Consider the following 21,345-nt stretch of genomic DNA (forward strand, 5'->3'; position numbering starts at 1 on the left):
GGTGAAGAATGACCTCAAAGCTGAGTTTTACACAGGAGAACAAAGAGATCTCAAGTGCTGATTTGAAAAACACTCAAAGACCAAATCAATGGCATAATATCATAATAATCAACACGCGTCACAATGTTGCTGGAACCCACTCGCCGCTTCTGCCTTTAAACACAAGTAAACACAAGCTCCTCTCCTAATTGCTGTGCAGCTGTCAAGCTTCGTAAGTGAGGTTTGTGCTGGCAGTAGCTGGGACATAACTTCATCTATCTAGCATTCATACGGACTGGAGTTTCATCCTTGCTTCTTTCCGCGGGATGTTTTGTGACATTATTGTTTTCAGATTGCTTTCCCTTTGTTACAGTACCTCTGGCGTCCTTCCAGAACCTTTCAGATTACTTTTTAGCCTCCTTAATCTGTATTTTCTCTCCTGAGCCTAATCAGCGTTACAGTTGCTCCCAGACTAAGACACCCAAGTGGTGCAGCTTGATTTTTCTGTGGGAAACACCGCTCTGTGTTTTTCACAGACTTCATTCCCTGCAGACCTTTTCGGTATGAAGTGAATACAGCTTAGCACTATACAAAATGTTCCTGAGGAAGAATGCCACCAATCCAAGCTCATGTGATTCGGAGCTTGTCAGGCCTTGATAGCGATTTGAGGTTTAATTAATCACCTACGGATTTGTGTGACTTTTGAATGACTCTGGCTTTGTGGCAGGAGAAAGTGATGATTTTACTCAGTTTTACTCAGTGAAAACATGAATAAAAACGACCCAGGGAGAATACAGGATAAAACATCTCCCACTTAGCCTGGGTATATCAATCTTGAATTTAATTTTATTGACTAATTTATCTATCTCCCAACTAATTGGTAGTGGATTGGGGGACAGTGAAAGTAAATTTCAAACCAGAGACTGAAATTCTGGTTAGGCATGCTGCTGCCTCTGGTGACAGCACCCCTGTAAAGTTAATGTGTAATGAACAGGAGAGACATTTGTTTCACAGGTCCATAGCACCGATGAGGAAAATCTGAAAAGTTGTTTCCCAAAACAATCTTTCGGAATTGCTTTGGCAATAAAATCAACTCTACTGTAGTTTAAATACCTTTTTTTTCGTGAGTGTTGACATTTGTAATATAACGGATTTTTATTTGATGTATTTTTGTTAACATCGTATTGATAAGATCTGCTCGCTTGTTCACAGTGTTTGACTTTGAGAAGTAAACCGGGAAAAACACATAGCTGGCTGAACAGGTTCATGACAAACATCTTGAAATGAGCTGAACCTCCCATAAGTAGCTCATTAAGTCAGCAGTACTGCCCAGTGAAAACCTTCCACGCAAAGGGCAGCCATAGAGGCACAGACCCTGGGCACTGAGGAAGGCATAGTCAGCCTCTATGCAAATCACTGAAAGACAAAAATCCTATTTAAAAAAACCCTAACTTCACCTTTTTTCTTATTTTATTTTTTTAAATAAGCATTGTCACTTTTGGAAACAATTTGACATTTTAAACAGAAAATAATGTATTAACTTTCCCTGAGACAGCTGAGGGATTTGCTGATTGAATAAAGTCATTATGATGGGACTGAGAAACCAGTTTGTTGCATTCTTCCAGTGGTTTGTTGTAAAGCCTTCAACAATTATTTTACCTCTCTGGCTTCAGTCTCAGGAAGATTTGAAGCAGGCTTATGTTTATTCTTATTATGTGCTTATAGTTAAGTGTATGCATGAATATTTTTCTTAGATTTAAACCCAATGCCTTAGTTCCTAGGTTGTCCTTATCCCACATGCCTGGCCTGGGATTCCTCTCAAGCCCTTCAGGAGCTGGAGAAACCAGTTGCCTAGGATTATGGGTCCATTCCTTGGGGACCCCATGGAAGAAGTCATTGGGATTTACTCACAAACCAGTTCAGCAAGTGCAGGTTTGACATACAGTGATTGAAACACGGCTACAGAAACAAAGAAGAAAATACTTAGGAAATTACATTAAAAATAGTAGCAACAGTCAACACAAATCAAATAAAGAATAAAACAAAGTTGAGATTTAAGGTTTTCACCGTCTTGAAAAGTATCTTTTTAAACTGTGCCAGGCGGATTGGGAAACCCATTTTCAGGGCCTGTTGCAATGCATGCCACATGCATGGTGTGTAAGGCAAGAGCACAGCAAGAAAAAAGCTGTTTTCACTCAGCAACCTTTGGGAACTAAGAATATGCCCAAAAGACAACTCTAAGAAGCAGGACAGTGAGAAGACATTAAAAAGAGGAGGATTAGATCTGAGAAACACTGATACAGAGGTGATTAACCCAAAAGAATGGGATATTGATAGGGGTAATGACTCATCAGGGTGTCACAGTTAGTATTGGTGCAAATATTGTAAAGGATCTTAAGAATTAGGCACTAAATGTGTCTGCTACACATGGTTTTGGATGGAGTGGAGAGGAGAAACTTTGTATATGGATTCATAAATGATGAATAAAGTTTGCCCTATTAAATATTTGATATGGACCACTTTTAAAGAGTGGGCACTGGCAGAAGTGAAACTTGGTTCTGCTTCAGGATGAAAGTTCCCATCTTTAGAGGAATGAGTGACTTATCTAATGATCTTTTAAAGGTGGGGCAGAAGAGACAGGGTTTAAGAGGAGATTCTGCTTTTCTTCATATTTCTTAAAATACTAATCACTGCATCCAGAAACTTGCTCAGGTGGTCAGCAATAAGCTGTGGGATAGCTTCGAGAGACCAAAAAGGACGTTATGCCACCCACACACTGAGGTAAAAAGAAAATTCTTAAATGTACTGTCCAAACACACACACACACTTAATTTTCCAGTTCCACAGTATTTTAATTATCTGACTTGCAAAACACCAACATACTGTATACTTTGACCACTGAACTTGGGAAGAGAATGACAGCTGAAAACGAGAGTGGCCAACATCATGCTGAGTGTAAGTTTTGTAAAAACAAGGACTGAGTTTCAGAGTAACCTGCCTTTCCAGCTCACATGCGGCCATGCTGAGAGTGAGGCTCATTGGGACGTGTGCGCAGAGGTTTAGCCATCTGCTCCACAAGGTGTTGAAAGTCATCTCTGAAAGAAGCATCCTATTCCCAAATTTCCTATAGACCCCAGTGGAGTTAAGTAGCAATATGGAAAGTCAGCATTCTGCCAAAGTCTGTGAACCAAAGAAAATGAAGATTTAAAAAAGCCCTTGTTCCTTAGAAAGTATTGCTATAATGCCAGCAAGCCAAGCCAATTCCGAAGAGCAACGATGGATACTGCCTGTGGTGATACTAAGAAACCCGACAGCTAGATCTGATCCAAAACAAGAAATCAGAGACAACCCCTTTGCTGACTTCAGTAGGGTTTGGATCAGGCCTGTGATCTCTCAAACCACTTAATATATTTCACAGGCTTTTAAAAAGTGGTGACATATATAGCCTGACGAATGTGGAAGCGTGTGTTGGTTTGGATGAAGAACCTGAAACTCGGGATGCCATGTAGGATTACGGGCCTTGGCTGACCAGCTCTAGTCATAAAACCTGCATGATATCCTCTACCAGACTCGAGAGAAAATCATATGTAGGCATGTCAGAGGTGGACTTCTGCTGTATCAATATTCACAAATGAAAGGAGAGTCAAACAAAGCTTCTCAGAAAAGCAAATGGTCATTCCTGACCCTAGTAATGACTGATAAATTGACTGCTTGAAGCATAGTATTTGATTGCCTGGTTTATCTGACTGCATGTGTTAATGCCAGTCACAGCATTTTCTGATGCTTTTCCTAAAAAACAAAAAAGCACCAGTACATTGTTTGAGTTGATCCTTAGCTAATACATATCTCAACCTTTTTGATTTGGGAATCAGTCTGGCAAGCCTGAGACAGCAGGTTTTTTTGTGGTATTTCCTAAAAACTTAGGTCATAGTGGATGTGATTCATTTGATTTACATGCTTTATTTTGATTTTTTTTCCTTCTCCCTTTGATTTCTTAAAGAACTGCTGTAAAATTACAGTTTCACTGTTAGACCCTACTTTAGTTTTGAAAATATAAAGGCTTTGGTGATTTAATCGGCATTTGAGAGATTTTATTAGGTGGGATGAGACAGCTTCTGGGTGTTATAGTGGAATTCCTGCCGAGTTCAGTAGCCTAAAGTTGAGATCAGTAGAAACTTGCAGGTGTTCCTGTCTGCACCGGATAGCCCTTAGAAGTTAATAACTGGCGTCAAGCTACATCTTAAGGAACTTTCTACTAGGCTTGGGGAAAAAGAAAATAAAAATCAGAGATCTTCAGGCTTCCTACTCACATCTTACTTGGGATTCTGTTTTATTCTGTTCTATTTCTTACATGAAATACAACAGTGAGGCATCTGATCCAAACTGCACTGACACCAACAGAAGGGTTTCCATTGTCACAGCTGCAGCCTTTTGATTTGGCAGGATTAAAACTTGCACAGGCAATGTAAGGAGTTCTCTGATCTTCACGTAACCCTTTGGTTTAAGCCATGTAACCTTTTCTTCTCTGCGTTATTTTTGCTATGTGTGCACCCACAGAGAGCTGCAGGACCGGGGAGCACCGAAGTACGCAGGACTGCAGGAGCTGACTGTAGTGCCACAAGAAGTACAGCCCTGTATCTCCTTACCGTTCTTATGTCACAGTGGCCTTCCCTGGAAATCTGGTTTACAATGTACTCCAGAAAACAGGAAAAAAAGGAGTACGGTTTCTGCCTCAGGAAGCAGAACTGCACAATGTGTCGTGAGTGAAACAGCCCCTGAGACTGGAGGAACCCTTTTAGAATGTCAGCTCTTGCCCGCCCCCAAAATCCTACATTATTAATAACCTGTTGTGTTTTGAGAAGAGGTATAACAGCACAATTGCGGCAAAGAACAGAGCTGAGGGTGTTGGCCCTGTTAAATGAAAGTGGTCAGCGTTATCTAATCTGATTCTATCACTGTTCATGACCTGCCACTTACCTATTGTTGAATACAGTATTATATTACATCATGTCTATTAAGAGCTGCAACAAACTGTTCTACTGTTCCCTGCCAACAAGATCTGGTGGAAAAGTTCCTCGAAGAATTTTTCTCTGCCTCTGTAGGCAGAATGTAATCCATAGGTTCAGTGTGTGGAGAAATCCCACGGCACACATCTGAAGAACTATTGAGATTAACCTTCCCTGTGCATCGGCGCAGACATCAGTGTGTCGGGGAGGAGGAAATGGGAATTAGTGCTAACACTTGTATTTGATTGCCTCACAGCTAACTTACATTAAAGCCCAGGGGATTCTGCCTGCTGAAGTAAGGAGTAGGTTGGCTACTGATCTCCAAAGGAAGAAGGCTGGATATAAAATAGGTCTTTTCAGCTGTTCCATGTCTGCGTGTCTGGTAGATTTTCAAGGCTAGGCTATACACCAGCTACATCATTTTTAAGAACTGAGGCTACAGGCGCTTGACCAGAAATAGAGGCTCTTTGGTCCTGTCAGTACCAAATGCAAATGGCTCAGAGCTGATGGGGAGAGAACCAGAAGGAGGAATTTTCAGGCAGGAGGAGATGACAGTGGCCTGGTGTGGATCCAGCTGCTCCACGGCAGGTGTGGGCTGCACTAGACACACAGCAGGGCCACCTGTGAGGGTTGGCTCCGGCGCTTCCATTTGCTTTGTCTCCCTGCCGTGGCCAAGGAATTGCCTCATCAGGGCAGCCCTGGCCTGTCCCAGCTCAGCCCCGGCCCCACTGCCGGTGCCGCGGGGCCGCTCACCAGCTGCACCCAGCCTGAGGGCCACGCGTGCCCACCCACGCCTGCACCCGGCAGGCTGAGGTGGGTGTCCTGCTGCCAAGCCCAGGAGCGGCTGAGAGCTGAGGGTTAAAAAGAGGAAAAGAGTCCAGAGAGTCAAGTTTTAGGTTTCACCCCTGCCAAATTGTCTGAGACAAAGAATGGCAGCGAGGCCCGAAATCAAGAGTTTCAAGTTGCCAGCACTTTCCATTTCTCCTGGTATTTCAGTGTTTCCACTGCTTGTTCCTGGCTGAAACCAAGCAGTGCATACAGTGCAAATAAATTAAAATAGACATTTGCAGCTTTCTACAGGTTTTGGGAATTGCTCTGAGCAGAGGGCTGGTTCACTTTTAACGTGTCCTGTGGCTCTGACCCTGGTACCCAGCCTTCATCAAGGAGTGACTTTCAGAGTCTGTCTTCTCAAACTTCAGGGGCCAAACTTCTTTCCTTTTGCTTTTTTTTTTTTTGATTTTAAGGAGATCTGGTTTCAGTTAGATGAATTAAATGTCAATATATCTGTTACTGTGAGTTGTTCCAGTGTAGATTACAGCACTATTGCATGACTCTAAAATCTGCTGCTCTGTGCTATTTATGTCTGTCTTTAAAAATGTTTAGTAAACAAACACTTTTATATTGATACTTTAGGTCTTGTCTCTGTATGGAGGTACTGAATATGGAGCCTAAGAAATATCCTTTTTCTTTACCTCTGAGCTTAGCCTATTCAAATGTTTCTTTTATTTCTGTATTTGTGATCTTCTCTCCTGCTGTTGAAAGACCTATAGACACCAGGTGATGGAGAGGAAAGGTGTTAGCTTGTATGACGACGCTTGCAGAGCTGTGTGTTACGACTGGACAGAGTCCACTCGCCGGTTGGTGAACTATAGCCCTACCAGCCCTTGCTGCACTCAAGCATCTAAACTGAAGTGATCGGAACAATGAAACTTTTATTTTAAAGGGAAAGTTGAGCCATTTAAATGCTTTGCTCTGGTGGCTTCAAAGACATTGCTATGGGTGTAAGAAAGTTCTGTGATGGAAGCTCCCAGCTGGGGTGTGCTCTACTCCTGTAAAGTCAGCACAAACGCACGTACTGATCTGAAAGTGCTCCGGGTCACACTCTGTGGTGGGAACCCCTCTCCTACATCCTTTCTCCCTAGAGGTCTGTCTCTGCATTCAGTTTAGGGAATTTCGCATTCCCCTTCCCCTTGCAGAGATGCCTTTTAGTCATTTGTGCGGATCTGAGCTGTGATGAGGAACATTAAATATAAAACCCCCATCTGTAACATGAAGTTGTGCTTATCAGGCTCTCAGTCCTGACCTGTAGAGACCAAGAATGTCAGATGCTTTCTGAAACTGTGAACGTCACTGCGCTTTTTTATTCTGCCAGAAGAGATGAGTAAAAGCTTTCGCACCGTAACGATAGCTCTATCTTGTGGGTGAAGGGTAATCAGCGTTAGAAGCCAAGCAGGCAGCAGATTTACAAGCAGTTTCCTGTGTCCTGAAGCGTACCTGTCGGGCACTGCTAGCAAACACCTCCGCGGGGCAGGTGTGTGGTACGCGTGATATGAGATATGCAAACAGTGAATAACGATGCGTGCCAACCCTGCTCTGGGGATTATATATCAGAAGCAGAGAGGCTGGCTGTAACTATTGGGAGAAGTTAGGTCCCTCTGCAAAGAGGAGTGAAAGGAAGGAAGGAAAGAAAGAAGGAAGGAAGGGTCTCAAGGCTGTCCTATAATGGATTTATTTACATTTTGTGTGTGGTGGGGTTTTTTTAAAGGAACAAGTATTTGAGTCTGTTCCAAAGCAGCTCAAAAGGTTTCTACTTGTCAGATTTCTGGTCTCTGAGCTGAAAGTCTTCCAGGGTTACACAACAATGAGTAAAACTGGAAACCTTTCAGACCATTTCCAAAATGAAGCAGGAAGCTGAGGTAGGTGATTGCTAAACCAACACTAGAGAGAGAGATCCACTTCCATGTGTGTGGGGTTAGAGTGAGAGTACCCAATTTCATGTGGAGGTTTTGAGATGTTTTCTTTTTGATTTAATCTCAGAACAGAATTATTCTGGAACCAAGATCTTCACATTGTTTTGCTTAATGTTTTACAAACAGGCTGTTGACTGAAGTTGTCACTGAACAAAAATTCACCCCCACTTGTTTACATAATGGGAAAATACAGTCATAAAATGGGTGTAGCAACAACTTGTTAGGTATTAGGTTAAGGTGCAATATAGGGATTGTCCTCATAAAACACTGAGCCTTAAACTCAAAATATTGAGATTAAACTGACAGTTACCTTTAGTGCAAGTCTTTAAGAGGCTAAACTGGATGCTTAAGGCTTTTAAGTTACTGTTGTTCTGAGCGAGCTGATGAGAATCAAGAGTTCAGGTTCTTCTGGTACAGATGCTCTATTCAAGAGGAACTCAATGAAGATGATAAATGTGATAAAAAGGCTTGCTTCTGCTAGTGTTTGCTTTGTGGGAGCTCTTCACTAGGTATAAGTAGGTGTTGGGTTTGTTCCTATGTCTGCCACTGCACTGGTTTATGACCTTTGAAATACAGGAATTTACTTACCTTTCTCCCATGTCTAATTGGAGTGAAATTTTCAGAGATACCAGTTTGGGGGGTGAATATGCAGACCCCATAAACACAGGTCTCTGGAGCCATTCTGTATCCATCTCCCTGAGCATGTTTCAGTAACCAACGCAGTAAGATCCCAGCCTTGGCTTAGATAATTAAGAATATATGCTGATTTTCTGAACTCTGCTTCTGATACATGTATGGTTTAGAAGAACTTCTGAATGCTCTCTGCCATCTACCCTAATGAAATCTTTCAGATTTCTCTATTTCTGACTTCCTGCTATGCTGCCTAGATTCACTGCTCCATTTTTGTATGTGATAAGTTTTTATTTGGAGGGGAAATACATTAATAAGAATGGCTAGCAAAAGTATTGCAAATTTCAGCACAGTTCCTCCTCTGAACAACAGAACAGTATACAAGAGGAGGCTCGTGATGTGTACCAACATGCCCCGAAATAAAGGAAAAAAAAAACCCCATAGAAAGTAAAAGCAAGACAACAAAGGGCGAGGGTTTGTGTGTTAGCGTTAGAGGAAGGTGAAAACGCTTCCTGGCAACATCTGAGAATCATTTGCAGCAACCGATCCATGAGCTTCAGTGAGTAGAGAATGTTTTTAAATCCTCCCCCACCCCCTTTGTTAATCTTTACCAGGTAGTAGGACCTTTAATGTAATTCGTATGGCTTTCTTAGGGATATGTAAAATATTTCCATTTTGAAAAATACAATTTTTGAAACGGCTTTAAGATTGAAGTTCCTAAGTCTGGTTGTAAGTCTGTGGTCTTCTCCCCTTTCAAATTTGGTAATAATAATAGTCCTCAGACTGTTCTGCAGAATGCAGCGTGTCTCAGTAGAGTGAGCGCTGAACATCTGGCTTCACAGCCTCACTGCCTCGCATTTGGAAGAGGAAAATCACGTGGCTGTTTCAGTGTCCCCATGAATGAAGTACAGATCATAATACAGACTTGCATAATTCAGAAACATTGAAGGATGTTGTGTTACACTTAAAATGTTCTGAGCAACATCAGACAATGTAAAAGAGTTATTAATTATGATGCATGATTATTATTGCACTCGAGGGACTTTAAGAGGTAGCCTGGAAAAGTTCAGATTTGGCTTACCTTTAAACACACCCAAAATACTGGGCAACATTTTTGGATGTTTTTGAGTGGCTGAGGAGGCTGTTTCCTAAGACTTTTCGAACACATTTGGGATTTTAGGTCAGCTGGGGCACGTCTCCACTGTGCAATGCCAAATAGCTCTGAGCAATCCAATTTTCAACATAGCGGAGAAAGATTAGCTGAGGTCCTGAGAGCAATATATGCCTGTTGATGTTGCTCTGCACTGATTCAGTTTTACTCCATCCTGCTTCAGGGCTAGGTTATTTGATTCTGGTTTAGGAAGCTCTGCATCACGTTCCCTTTCTTATTACAGGCGTACTTTTGAATGTTTTGCAAAATCCAACCTAGCATCTTACTACATGACTTCATTTCTACCACTCAAAAACACATCACAGGCATCCATGAGCATATATAAGTTACTACAACCTGTACTTAGGAGAGACCCTGTGTAGAGTCAGAGTTCCTAATGCAAGATGCCTCACAATCAAAGTTGTCTTCAGTGCATGACAGGCTACAGTAAAATCAGCGTGGACTTTGCCACGTAGCTGCACGTGTGACGGTCCATGATTCTTACCAGCACCAACAAAATCCAAAGATGGTGCCAGCAAAACACCATTTCTGACATATAATGCTTTGCTGGTGGCAACAGCAGAGAGTGGAATCAGTTCAGTAGTCTGATTCATGAACTGTTTCAGAGTCCCAGGATGTTTGTGAGTATTTTCAAGGAACTCTCATTTGAATCAGTCAATAAGAAAACCAGTATGGTACTAAGTATGTTTTTTATTTAAGATTATATTGGCTTCTGATTACAGTTTGCTTCATTTTCACACCTCGCATTATGAGATTCTTAAAAAAATAACTCAACAGTTTCCAGTTTTTGTTTGTTGTTAAATATGACTTATAAAATGTTAGGTCAAGAGTCTTCAATAGACTAGGCTACACTGTTTGTTAAAGCTATGAGTAAAGCTAGTCATATGAATGTTTCCAAAGACTGTATTCCAAGAAGTATTTTTGGAAACATTAATGTTGTGTTTTTTAATGAAGGCCACATTCTGAGGCTACGACACCATATGTCACATTCATTTCTGTACTAAAAAAAAAAAAAAAGAAGAGAAAAAAGAAATGGAAACTATGTTTGGCTTTTAAGTGTTTTTGGAATAGTGTCTATGCATGCTTGTCATTGTTCCTTGGATGGGAGAAGAGTTCTCGGTCTGTTAATCTAGTCCATCCAATATATATTGCACTCTATGGGCCTGACTCTGCTTTGCCTTTAAGTGTGTGCAGTCTTTTATACTCAGGCAAAGTGAATGAAGAGCTGAGGAAAAAGACTACCACTAGGAAACTTTTTTTTTTAAATTCGTTTTCCGTGAATGCGTTGGCTTCATTGTAAACCTACATCTGAACTTTTGTCAGCTGCAACCAGCTTCAAAATGGGGGAAGGACTTGTCATTTTTCCATTGAAAACTTACAATTTTTTGAAGAATAATGACAGTTTTACCTCAAAAATATTCACTTTTTTTTTCCTCAGAAATATCAGAAACATGACATTTGGCAAAAGTTTTGAATTGTTCTAGCTGTGTACCCCATCACTTCTGACCTGTCAGTGCTTTGTGCGTTAGCAGTTGGGATATGGTAGAATGAGCTGGAGACCTGCAGGAAGAGGCAGTGGCCTTCTTCAGCGCCGCCTCCTACAAGTAATTCATCAGCATCCTGTAACTGATTACTTCAGCTAAGTCTTTCCTTTTTTATTGGATTCCAGTTGATGAGGTCTCGGTTTCTATTGTAAGTTCTTGTTATTAGTCACTAGACGTATAGCCTAGCACTTCATACTGCTGAAGTTCATATGGTTGCAATCAGGAAAGACATCCATTTTTTCTCTGATCTGACAGAGGAATCTCCTCATTCACATCACTTCCGAAATTTGTGTCATCCACAGATTTTATTAACATACTGCATGTTTGTTTCAAACTCATTAATAAAAATTTAAATACTTTTTGGCAGCCAGATTTTTTTTGTTTGTTTGTTTATTTGAAGGAATGATTTGTGAGGGTTTCCAGGACCTCAGAGAGGTTTCATTTTCATTTGAAATGTAAATACTTTTCTACAAATTGAACATACATGTCTCTGTAGCACCAGCCCAGTGAGGTTCAATTCCATGACCAGGTTTTTCTGGGCAATACTGAAACAGAAATAATGATGAATGATTGTGTGTTTGATACATTTTCTGGTTAAAACACATTAGCACCGAACGTGCCTGCCCATGGTACTGAAGTCTTATGTCTAAATGAGGGTGTTTTCCTAGGCGTTTCTGGTAATGGAGGCAAACAAACAAATGCACAACAAACAGATAATTAACTGCCTCAAATCTCTGACTAACTTTAAGAGAGTTCATGCCATTCCTGTGACTGCTCATGAGAGACCAATCCTGATTTGAATGTTACTTCACCAGAACATTAGAAGAGATACTCACAGTGGGGTCACCCCGAAGGTTTTTCATTTCTGTTTTCATCTACATACCAAATTTTAGGATTGATACGGACGTTTCTAACTGGTTGAATTTCGAGCTGCCTCATATTTCCAGGCCTAAGTTTTTGAGCTATGTTGTGTAATGAGTGTCAGAGTCTGTACTCTTCAGAAAATTGCTCATGATGGCCACAGAGTGAATGTATTTACATTTGGTGTTACAGACTTCTGGCATAGGATATTAAAACAAAAATAAACTTTTTCTTTTATTTCATAGATTTCCAATGAACAAAGAAAACAGATAGCCCCTGGGACCACAAGTGTGTTCTGTAAACTGATACCACGAGGCAGACATGAAAAAGATGACTGAACAGAGTGGTTGCTATAGGCCTGTAAACATACAGGGAAATAAGATCAGTTACCAAGGCACTTGTCAAGAAAGCCCTGAAATGGGGATGAAAAGATTGCAGAAGCGATTTCTCCACAAGGATGGCAGCTGCAACGTGTACTTCAAACACATCTTTGGGGAATGGGAGAGCTACGTAGTGGACATATTTACCACACTGGTGGACATCAAGTGGCGCCATATGTTTGTGATATTCTCATTGTCCTATGTTCTTTCATGGTTGTTCTTTGGACTAATCTTCTGGCTGATAGCAGTCCAACACGGAGATTTATTCAATGATGAGGAAATAACTCCCTGTGTTGCAAATGTCCATAGCTTCACAGGAGCATTCCTCTTCTCCCTTGAAACCCAAACAACCATCGGTTATGGTTACCGGTGTGTCACGGAAGAGTGTTCTGTTGCAATCCTCATGGTTATCCTACAGTCAGTATTAAGCTGCATTATTGACACCTTCATAATCGGAGCAGCCTTGGCTAAAATGGCCACAGCTCGAAAAAGAGCTCAAACCATTCGTTTCAGCTACTACGCTGTAGTTGGCTTAAGGGATGATAAATTTTGCCTCATGTGGCGCATTGGGGATTTCCGGCCAAACCACATGGTTGAGGGCTCTGTGCGAGCTCAGCTTCTGCGCTACAAGGAAGACAAGGAAGGGAGAATGGCGATGGAATACAAGGACTTGAAGCTGCTAAATGACCAGATCATACTTGTTACGCCAGTGACAGTCGTACACGAAATTGATAGTGAAAGCCCCTTGTATGGTCTAGACCGGAAGGCTCTGGCCAAGGACAACTTTGAAATCTTGGTCACATTTGTCTACACAGGTGATTCAACAGGAACTTCACATCAGTCAAGAAGCTCATATGTCCCCAGAGAGATTCTTTGGGGCCATAGGTTTAATGATGTCTTACATGTAAAGAAAAAATACTATAAAGTGGATTGCTTACAGTTTGAGGAAACCACAGAAGTTTATGCTCCTCACTGCAGTGCCATGCAACTGGATCGGAAGGAGCAAGAATGGAGCCGAACTGAGAAGACACGGGAAAAAGAAGCAGAGTCATCAGCAGCGGAGGTCAAGTCATTTAGTACTAACCAAAAGTCATTTAGTGCAGTTGCCCTCATCACCAGCTGTGAAGAACCAGAAGACCCGGTGACAGCTGTCAATCAGCCTTCTGGAGAAGTTTCTTATCAGAAGGCAACTGTGACCTTAAGTAGGCTATCAATAGAGTCCCAAATCTAGCTTTGTACTGCAATTAAAATAACTTCCAACAAATTCTCCCAGCATAGCTTTTAGAACACAAACAATGAACTCATATGCACAAGCATTTATATTATAAACCTTGCTGACAGCATGCCTACATTGTAGTACATTGCTGAGCTGCTAGAAGGAGCTTCATACTGGTTAGCGCGGGTATCAGTAACAGATTAGTGGTGGCACAAGCCAACAGCTTACATGTGGGTTGACTAGACAGCTACTGTACTTGAGCAAACTTACTGTAAACTTTATTACCCTGCAGGGACGAGTGTTGGCCATACCCAGAGACAGATAATGATCTCGGCAGGGAACAAAACCAATGTAGTGTGCCCTCTAGGTTGGATTTTTCAAAGCTGCCTAATTTATTTGGAAGGCCAGTTCCCAGCCTCTCAAGGAGGCTCTGAAACTCCCCCAGCATCACAACGAGAGCCTGTGCTTTGGTGACAGTTGCACCTCTCTAGCAGTCCTAATGAAGCCCCCATCCTGGGGTTACACTGGTGCATCTATGGGGCTGTTCCTTCTAGGAGAACTGGCAATAACAACTGAACCCAGTATTACTGGGTAGCTTTGGAAACCTGCTTACACCCTGCCTAGTCCTGTGGCATCCACAGCGGGATCCTGGAGAGCTTTTTCGCATTTCCTAGTCGTGAGCCATTCCCAGAACTGCCACTCCCTCAGCAGCTCGAGGCACGCGGTGTGTCAGCTGGCTCGGGGCTGCCTGAAGATTTCCTGACGTGGCTCCGACGGCGGGAAGGGCTGGCCAAACTGGCTCGTTCGCACTGCTCAGAAATCAAAACGAGACCTCGAGTTTGAAATAAAAATCAGCGAAATCGGGTTGGGCCTCAGAGAGAAGATGATATTTTCAGAGTGAGCTGTGCAATATTTTAAATCAAAACATCTTTCATTTCAGAATGTCAGTCTTGCTTTTTTTTTTAGTATATGATACCTCTTTAAAAAGACAAATATCAATCTGGAGACCAAACAGTGTGATTTTGTCAAAAGGAAATTTTTTTATTCATCTGAAATGACTGTGTAAAAATGATCCTTCACAGAGAAATTCAACATACTCAGCTGTCAGCTCAATTTGCAAAAAAAGGAAAATGTCAATGTTTTGAAGTTGTCTGTAACATGGAAGTTCCGTGCTCTGCACATCTCTGAAATTATTCAATAAGCACTATCTCATCATGCTTCTTTTTCCCTGATGATTACGGTTAATTTGCATTGTGTTTAATTATCGTGCTAACATAAAAATAATTATCTCTGAATTTGTGGTTGCCTAAAAAGGGATTTATCTCACCTGACCTCAGCCATCAAGAAATTGTTTGCATACTGGTCGAGGCTCTCTGTGGTTACTGGAACTCTTCTTCTGTCTTCACGGGGGAGTTCATCCCATCTTACTCTGGCTTTTTAGGGAGCTGAAGGCAACAGGATGTGTTTATCCTGGAAATGTTCATCCCTCTCCACTTATTGTTGAAGGAGATGAGATGACTGTTGTGGAAATGCTGGCTAACTTGAGGCTGCTAAAATTAGGTCTGACGAGTCATTCACATCATTCCGACTAATTAAAAGTTTTTGCGAGCTCATCATATTTAATGAAGAAAAATAGCATGCTGAATCTTTTTTTCCTGAAATTTACTCCATATAGTAGTATTGCTGCATTATTTTAATGTATCTTGCATTTCTCTTTTGCCAGCCCTTGTCTTTGGATATATGCGATCCCTTTAGGTAAAACCAAGCATATTAACAAGCCTGGGGGGAGGTGGTTATTCCAAAGCTCATTAATTAGCCTGTTTTATATGCTGAATCATCAGCAGCATCCATCTGTAACTGCAGTAGAAAACATCTTATTGTATCTGGAAGTTAGCGCTGACAGGCATTGGGGAAATAGTCCAAAAAATGGGAAGGAATGTCGGAAAATGTGTAAGGGTCACAGTACTTATGTGGTGTTGGAAAAATCACCATCCAGATTGTATAAAATAGAATATAACCTTCAAGACATGTGAAGTAATCCTTCCGCACTCCTCTGTCCTTGAAAGATCTTGGCTGGGTTAATTTGTTTGATGTTGGGCACCGCGCTTCGGGAAAGACATGGAGCAATTTGAAGAGAATCCAGAGATCTAGAAAACATGTCAGTGAGGAAGCAGGGAAATAAATGAGGGTGTTTCAGTCCAAAAAGGGGTTAGGAAGCACAGAAACAGTTCTCAACCACAAACACTGCAATTCAGGAGAGAGGGATAAACTCTTGCCTGTGTCTGGTGGGTAGGACAGGAAAACATGGGCTTAAGGTGAAGCCAAAGAGATTGAAGTTCATTAGGAAACACGGCTGCAACGCCAGCGCGGCACTAACAGACGTGTGGGGAGCCTGCTGGAGAAAGCGTCTGTCGGGAGTGATACAGAATGGCCAACCTTCCCTTGAGCTTCCCAAGCCTGTTCTTCAGCAATCCTATGTTTTTCAGAAAAAAGGAATGTCTAACGTGAAATCTGCTTAACTGGTCACTTTGCAAGTACTTAAACACGTGTATTTACTTAATTACATAGGTAAAGCTACTCAGAGAGGTGAGATACTACTGAGCTATGTAATCAAAATCCCTAAGATATCTTCAGAAGGTGCGTATTTCAGGTGCTGTTTGTAAAAGTAGTTTCCCTTATTAAGCTTTGCATCTCAGCTGCCTTTCCCTCTCCCAGTTGTGTACTGCGTGAGCCTCTTGCGGTGAAGAAAATTCTTTCCTCGGAATGACTTTCCTGTGAGTGAAAGTACCGGGAACCTGATTTAGCATTTTGTCACATGCTTCTTGGTAGAGATAGACATAAATATGTGAGCATGTGTAGTAATGTGTGCTTTGGCATGTAAGTCAACCGCTAGCTGATGAGGGTCAGGAAGAAACTTCTCTCCTGGGCATGTTAATTCGGAACAGGCTACTATACAGTTTCTTCTACTTTTATCTACAGCATCTGATACCAGCCAGTGCTGGAGACAGGATACTGGTTGAACCACTGGTCTCCACCAGTCTGGCTTTTTCTGTGTTGCTCTGTTTGATATTTTAATTTCATTTATCACAGTATAGAAACTATGTATAATAATGTGTAGTAAAGCATGCATTGCATTTCTATGAATAAAGACAGAAATAAAGAACATGCCTCTACCACACACCTTGTGAGAGCATGTTTTACTTTTCTTCCCTTCAGCCACAGTTTTAGGCCTCCATATCTTATGCACGGAGAGGTCATGGAAAGATTTATAAGGTGCAGAGTAGTCGTTTGACTTTAAAAGATGCCAAATCATAAGCAAGCCCACAAAGTTATAAACACATTCTGTGGCAGCTTCTGAGCATGAACTCTGCATGTTTGGAGGAATGAACCAAACAAAGCCCCACTCATAGACGTAGACAAAGATGCTTCTGCATGGAGGTTGCATCCAGAGCTTGTGTACTTAACCTGCAGCCTCCTCACCTGATGAAGGCTCTCTGATAGCACCAGGTAGGTAGGACAGGAATGGACAGAGGTGTAGAAGAGATACACAAGCACATAAAATGTGCAGACTCCTTCTGTAATAGTCATTTAGGTTCGGCCTGACTGCGCCCTTGGTAGAGCTAGTTCTTATGTCCTCCTTGCCTAGGAGAGACCTAAAAAAGACTCTTGGCAGTACCGTGGTGTACAGCAGCTGTGGGTAAGTAGGAGGGAGAATCTTCCTCACCCATCTCCTCTTTCTAAATGAGGACGTTTCTCAAGGATTTCCATTTGGGTTTTTTTTTTTCGCTCATCCCCATTGCAGAGCTGAGCAATGCAGAAGCAAGCAAGCCTCTCAGCAACCCAACGAAAGTAGTAACACATGAATCCTCACAGCAGAACCGCAGACCTAACCCTGAGCCGTCACAGATGAACGGATGAAAGCGCCCACCAGTCCAATAGTAAGTGTCTGGCTGCATTCTGGGCTGTTCTGAAGTGGAACACAAACACCCTCCTGCTCTCCCAGAGCGTTGCACATGCCCCTTGGGTCGTCAGCAGAAAGCTGATGATGCGCTGAGTTGGAGTTCTTCTGGGTTGGAGCAGCTTCTTCCCAGCCACCAAGAGGCAGCAACTGGCATTTCTCTCTGCCTCAGCTGGAAGCCGCTCACCCTGTTCCCGTCTTTCCCACAAAATTTACCAGATGAAGCAAAATTTGAACAACAAAGAGAAAACACAAACCACTTTGCGTTGGACCGCTGTATCATGATTATAGCTGCATCTCCGTTATTTTCTCTGGGAATGTAGCACTGTTGTTCTGGGTCAAGATTAGTTGATGTCAAAGGGAATATAATAAGAGATTATTATAGAATTTATTTTTCCAGCTTCGCCTACCAGCATTCATTAAGGCGACTGGCATTTCCTTCCCCATTATCATGTCTCATTTAGTGCATATTTTCTGTGAAGCTGATTTTCAGATGTGGGACACAAAACATATCCCTTTGTGGGTCCCTTGTTTCTTCCACACTGTGCAGGAGGTCTGACTTCAGCCGCCTGCCCTGCAGCCATACGGTCACACCGTTCCGCTCGCTTCAGGGAACAACAGGTACCTTCCAGGGCAGCAGAAGGGTTTGCGTGGGAAGAAGAAAATTGCTTGTCAGCTTTTTTTAGCTCTTAAAACTTCGCTGGTTTTGAGCTGGGAACCTGCAAACAGAAGGAGTTGGTGTCCCTGTGGTGGGCCTAAGAGGCCCGTTTGGGGAAGCATCTGACAGCAAATTCAGCTTTAAGGAGACAAGGGGAAGCATGGCCGAAGTGAAACGGGATCGAGACGAGGAGCAGGTGCGGTTTTAATCTGGGCTGAAAAACGTGGATCGACGTTTTCGTGGGGCTTAAACTCACAACACAGAAGCTATTCCCAGATTTTGAAGCTTTTCCGGGGGTTGGTCCCCGTGGCTGAGGAGACAATGGGGGAATGGGAGAATCGTCAGGCAACGGGGTAATTCTGTTTGGGGCTCGGGTTTTCGGCGCGGTGGTATTGCCACCTGCCACTCGACATTCGCCGCACGCCCCGCAGCACACCGCGGCCTAGGACTGGCGGCCATGCCCCGAGAACTTCCCGCCCAGCTGCTCCCGCCAAGGCCTGCATCTTCCCGGGCCCAGGGTGAACGCAGCCCCCTCAGCCACGCACGATCAGCTGCGGGGCTTCGCCCTCCGCGGCCGGTAACGGCCGGCCCCGCCCGCGCCCCCCCCGCCGGGGACGCGCCGCCGCGGGCACTTGGGCGCCACCTGGTGGTGGCAGGCGCGGAGCAGCCGCGCTGCGCCCCCCCCCCCCCCCCCCCCCCCCCCCCCCGCCTCCGCCGCGCCGGGCCCCCCCCGGCCCATTCTCCGCCTGCCCCGGCTGAGGCCCCGCTCGGGCTCGCCCGGCGCTGAGGGGCTTCCCCAGAGCCGCCCCCCCCTCCCCGTGAGAAGAACCGAACGCCTCATTCTGAGCCCCCGTCCCGCTCTCCCCGTGTCAAGGGCTCAGGGTCGCAGAGTCCGAGCATCACGGTGCTGGGAGGGGGGGGGGGGGGGGGCACTGCGAGCCGGCTCCGCGGGTGGGTTCCCCGGCCTTTCTGACACGGCCGTGTCACACCCACGGCACAAGCGGCGAACCTGCTGTCGGCACATTCCCGGTACTGCCTGGCCATCCCGGGGACCGGCGCTCGGGGCTTCCCACAGCTGCCTTCCCCGGCTCAGCAGGGTACCCCGGACTCAGAAAGCAAAGGGTTTTGGTATAAAAACTGATCTGACGCGCACTCCGTCCAGCTGATTTATTCTATATCATTCCTCTTTATATATAGCAGCAAAAGCTGAGAGGTTGCTTGATTTGCCAGCTTAGGTATATATAGCCGGTCAAAACTGGCTACGCTCCACCAGGAACTTTTCAAATAGGGCAATGAGCTATTTGTGGCCAAAGATCCTTACTTCAAGAGGTATCAGTGACAAGAAGCACAAAGCTGCTTGTTGGTTTGGACCTGGGGACGTGTCTGCGTGTAGAAAGGCAACGCTAACGTTCATTGTGTAAAGCTACGCACAGAAGGGCTCCAAAACAGAAATGCCTGAATAATTATCTCGCGTTCAGTGCCATGTCCACTTCTGAACGCACATTTTCCATTGAACAGCTTCGTGCGTTCTCTCACGCATGGGAGTAGCTCCAACGAAACATCTGCTGAACCATCTCTATCATCCTTCTCCTTCTGCACATCCTTTCTCAGGGCTCTCCTTCACGGCGGCGCGCATAGGGAGCTCCACAACTGTCAGGCAGCTGCTCTGCGGCGACTACTGGGCATTGTATTTGTTCCTCGTGTTTCCCCATCTTTGATCGCAGGGTGTCTCTCCGACTCGCCTGACAGGGGAGGGACTATTTTTGGTCTGGTGTTCATTCGGCACGATTCCTGCTTAGTCCAGGTGCCAAAATGAGCTGACGGCCTATGTGTGACCGTCGTAGAAAACAGCAGTAGAGAGGAGACAGTCCCAAAGCCTCCCCGATACCGCTGCTCCGTTCCGTGGCTCGGTGAAACGCCCGTAGCGAGTGTCTCTAGCACACTGTCCTGGTAGAGTTGCCTTCTGGGTGCGTCGTAAACGTTCAAATTCTAGCTGATAAAGGTTTAATTGTGATAGGCATGCCCTAAAATAGGGCATAAAAATAGAAATTGCGCATAAATGGGTAGGTCTCAAGTCAGATCGGCAAGTGGAAATCAAAAAAGACCCTGGTGAGTGTACCCGAGGGGAAACCTTCCTTGCCCGCCCAGGTCAAGGCGTTACTCACGTTACTCACGTTAAGTAAATGCGACCCCGCCAATTTCCATGGGGCGGTTTCCAGCATGACCTATGGTAGGATGTGAGTCGGGAAACAAAATTTGGTAAGGACTTTATGGCAGTTGTTGGAGTTACTCACTGTATATACTGATTTAAAACCTCTTCTCGTCAGTGATCGCTTTTTCCATCAGCAAAACCCTCACTTTTCTTTTGCCGCTTGTTTCGTTTGAGCGGGTACAGCAGGGTGCCACTCCCGAGCTGGCAGCCGCTCTGTTAGAGGGCCTCTAACGCCTTGCCTCACCGGGTCTTCCTTCTCTTTCCTCCCATTTCATCCTTCTTTTCTGAGAAGTGCCAGGTAAAGCCGTCAAATATCGCTCTTTGCAGTCACACAAAACATTAACCCTGCTCGCCTTTACACACCCCCAGCCACAAGCCTCTTCCCGACGCCCCCCAGCAGACCTATGGCTGCCAGCGCGGCAGACCAGAAACCACAGACCTCCTTTGAAACGGTCTGTCCCAAAGATGTGGAAGGACGATTTGGAAAACCTTGCGGCAATCCACAGGGTGTTGGGTGCGAAGCTCGGGCAGGGAGCAATCACAGCAGAGTGGAAGCGTCGCGTGTGAGTGTGCGGCTGCACGTGTGGATGTGGGACCGAAATAGCTCCCGCCACTTTCCTTACGTACGTTAGCCTTAAGAAAAGGGGACGGTGCCTGCCAATTCCAGCTCTGGTTTCATCCCTCTGAAATATGTGCACTTTCACCGGCGGTACATTTGGCCCAGGGTAATTACTATAGTGCTAATTTTACCTGAGATGATGAGAGCGCTGGAACAGCCTAACCATATAAAGGGGGGAGATACGTACAGCTGATCCCGTCTTCTGGGGCCTTTTTTGAGCTAAGGAAGTCATGACTTTGACTTGTAGATTTGCTCCTTAGGGAGGCTTCTTCTTACAAGAGTTCGCCGAAACACAGCTGAGGCTAGAGAAGAGCGAGGTCAAGGATACTCGTGTGCTGGAAAATAAAAGCACCGAGTACTG

At 44.2% G+C, this 21,345-nt stretch overlaps 1 protein-coding gene across 11 annotated transcripts in view; it reads left to right on the forward strand.

Annotated features, from left to right (window-relative positions):
* Positions 1–16,692, forward strand: part of KCNJ16 (potassium inwardly rectifying channel subfamily J member 16) — a 40,313-nt gene extending 23,621 nt beyond the window's left edge. For 9 of the 11 annotated variants that reach the window (XM_075441100.1, XM_075441105.1, XM_075441098.1 and 6 more), the window contains one exon: positions 12,187–16,692. In XM_075441100.1, coding sequence (XP_075297215.1) covers positions 12,263–13,552 — 1,290 coding nt within the window. In that variant the 5' untranslated portion in view covers positions 12,187–12,262 and the 3' untranslated portion in view covers positions 13,553–16,692. Of the gene's footprint in view, positions 1–4,536; positions 4,598–4,670; positions 4,739–12,186 lie in introns of those variants that run through there. The other 2 variants (XM_075441106.1, XR_012766018.1) reach the window with 2 other exon arrangements.
* The last annotated feature ends 4,653 nt before the right edge of the window (positions 16,693–21,345 follow it).

This window comes from Opisthocomus hoazin, chromosome 21 (assembly GCF_030867145.1).
Source record: "Opisthocomus hoazin isolate bOpiHoa1 chromosome 21, bOpiHoa1.hap1, whole genome shotgun sequence".
In the NCBI taxonomy this organism is placed as follows: domain Eukaryota; kingdom Metazoa; phylum Chordata; class Aves; order Opisthocomiformes; family Opisthocomidae; genus Opisthocomus; species Opisthocomus hoazin.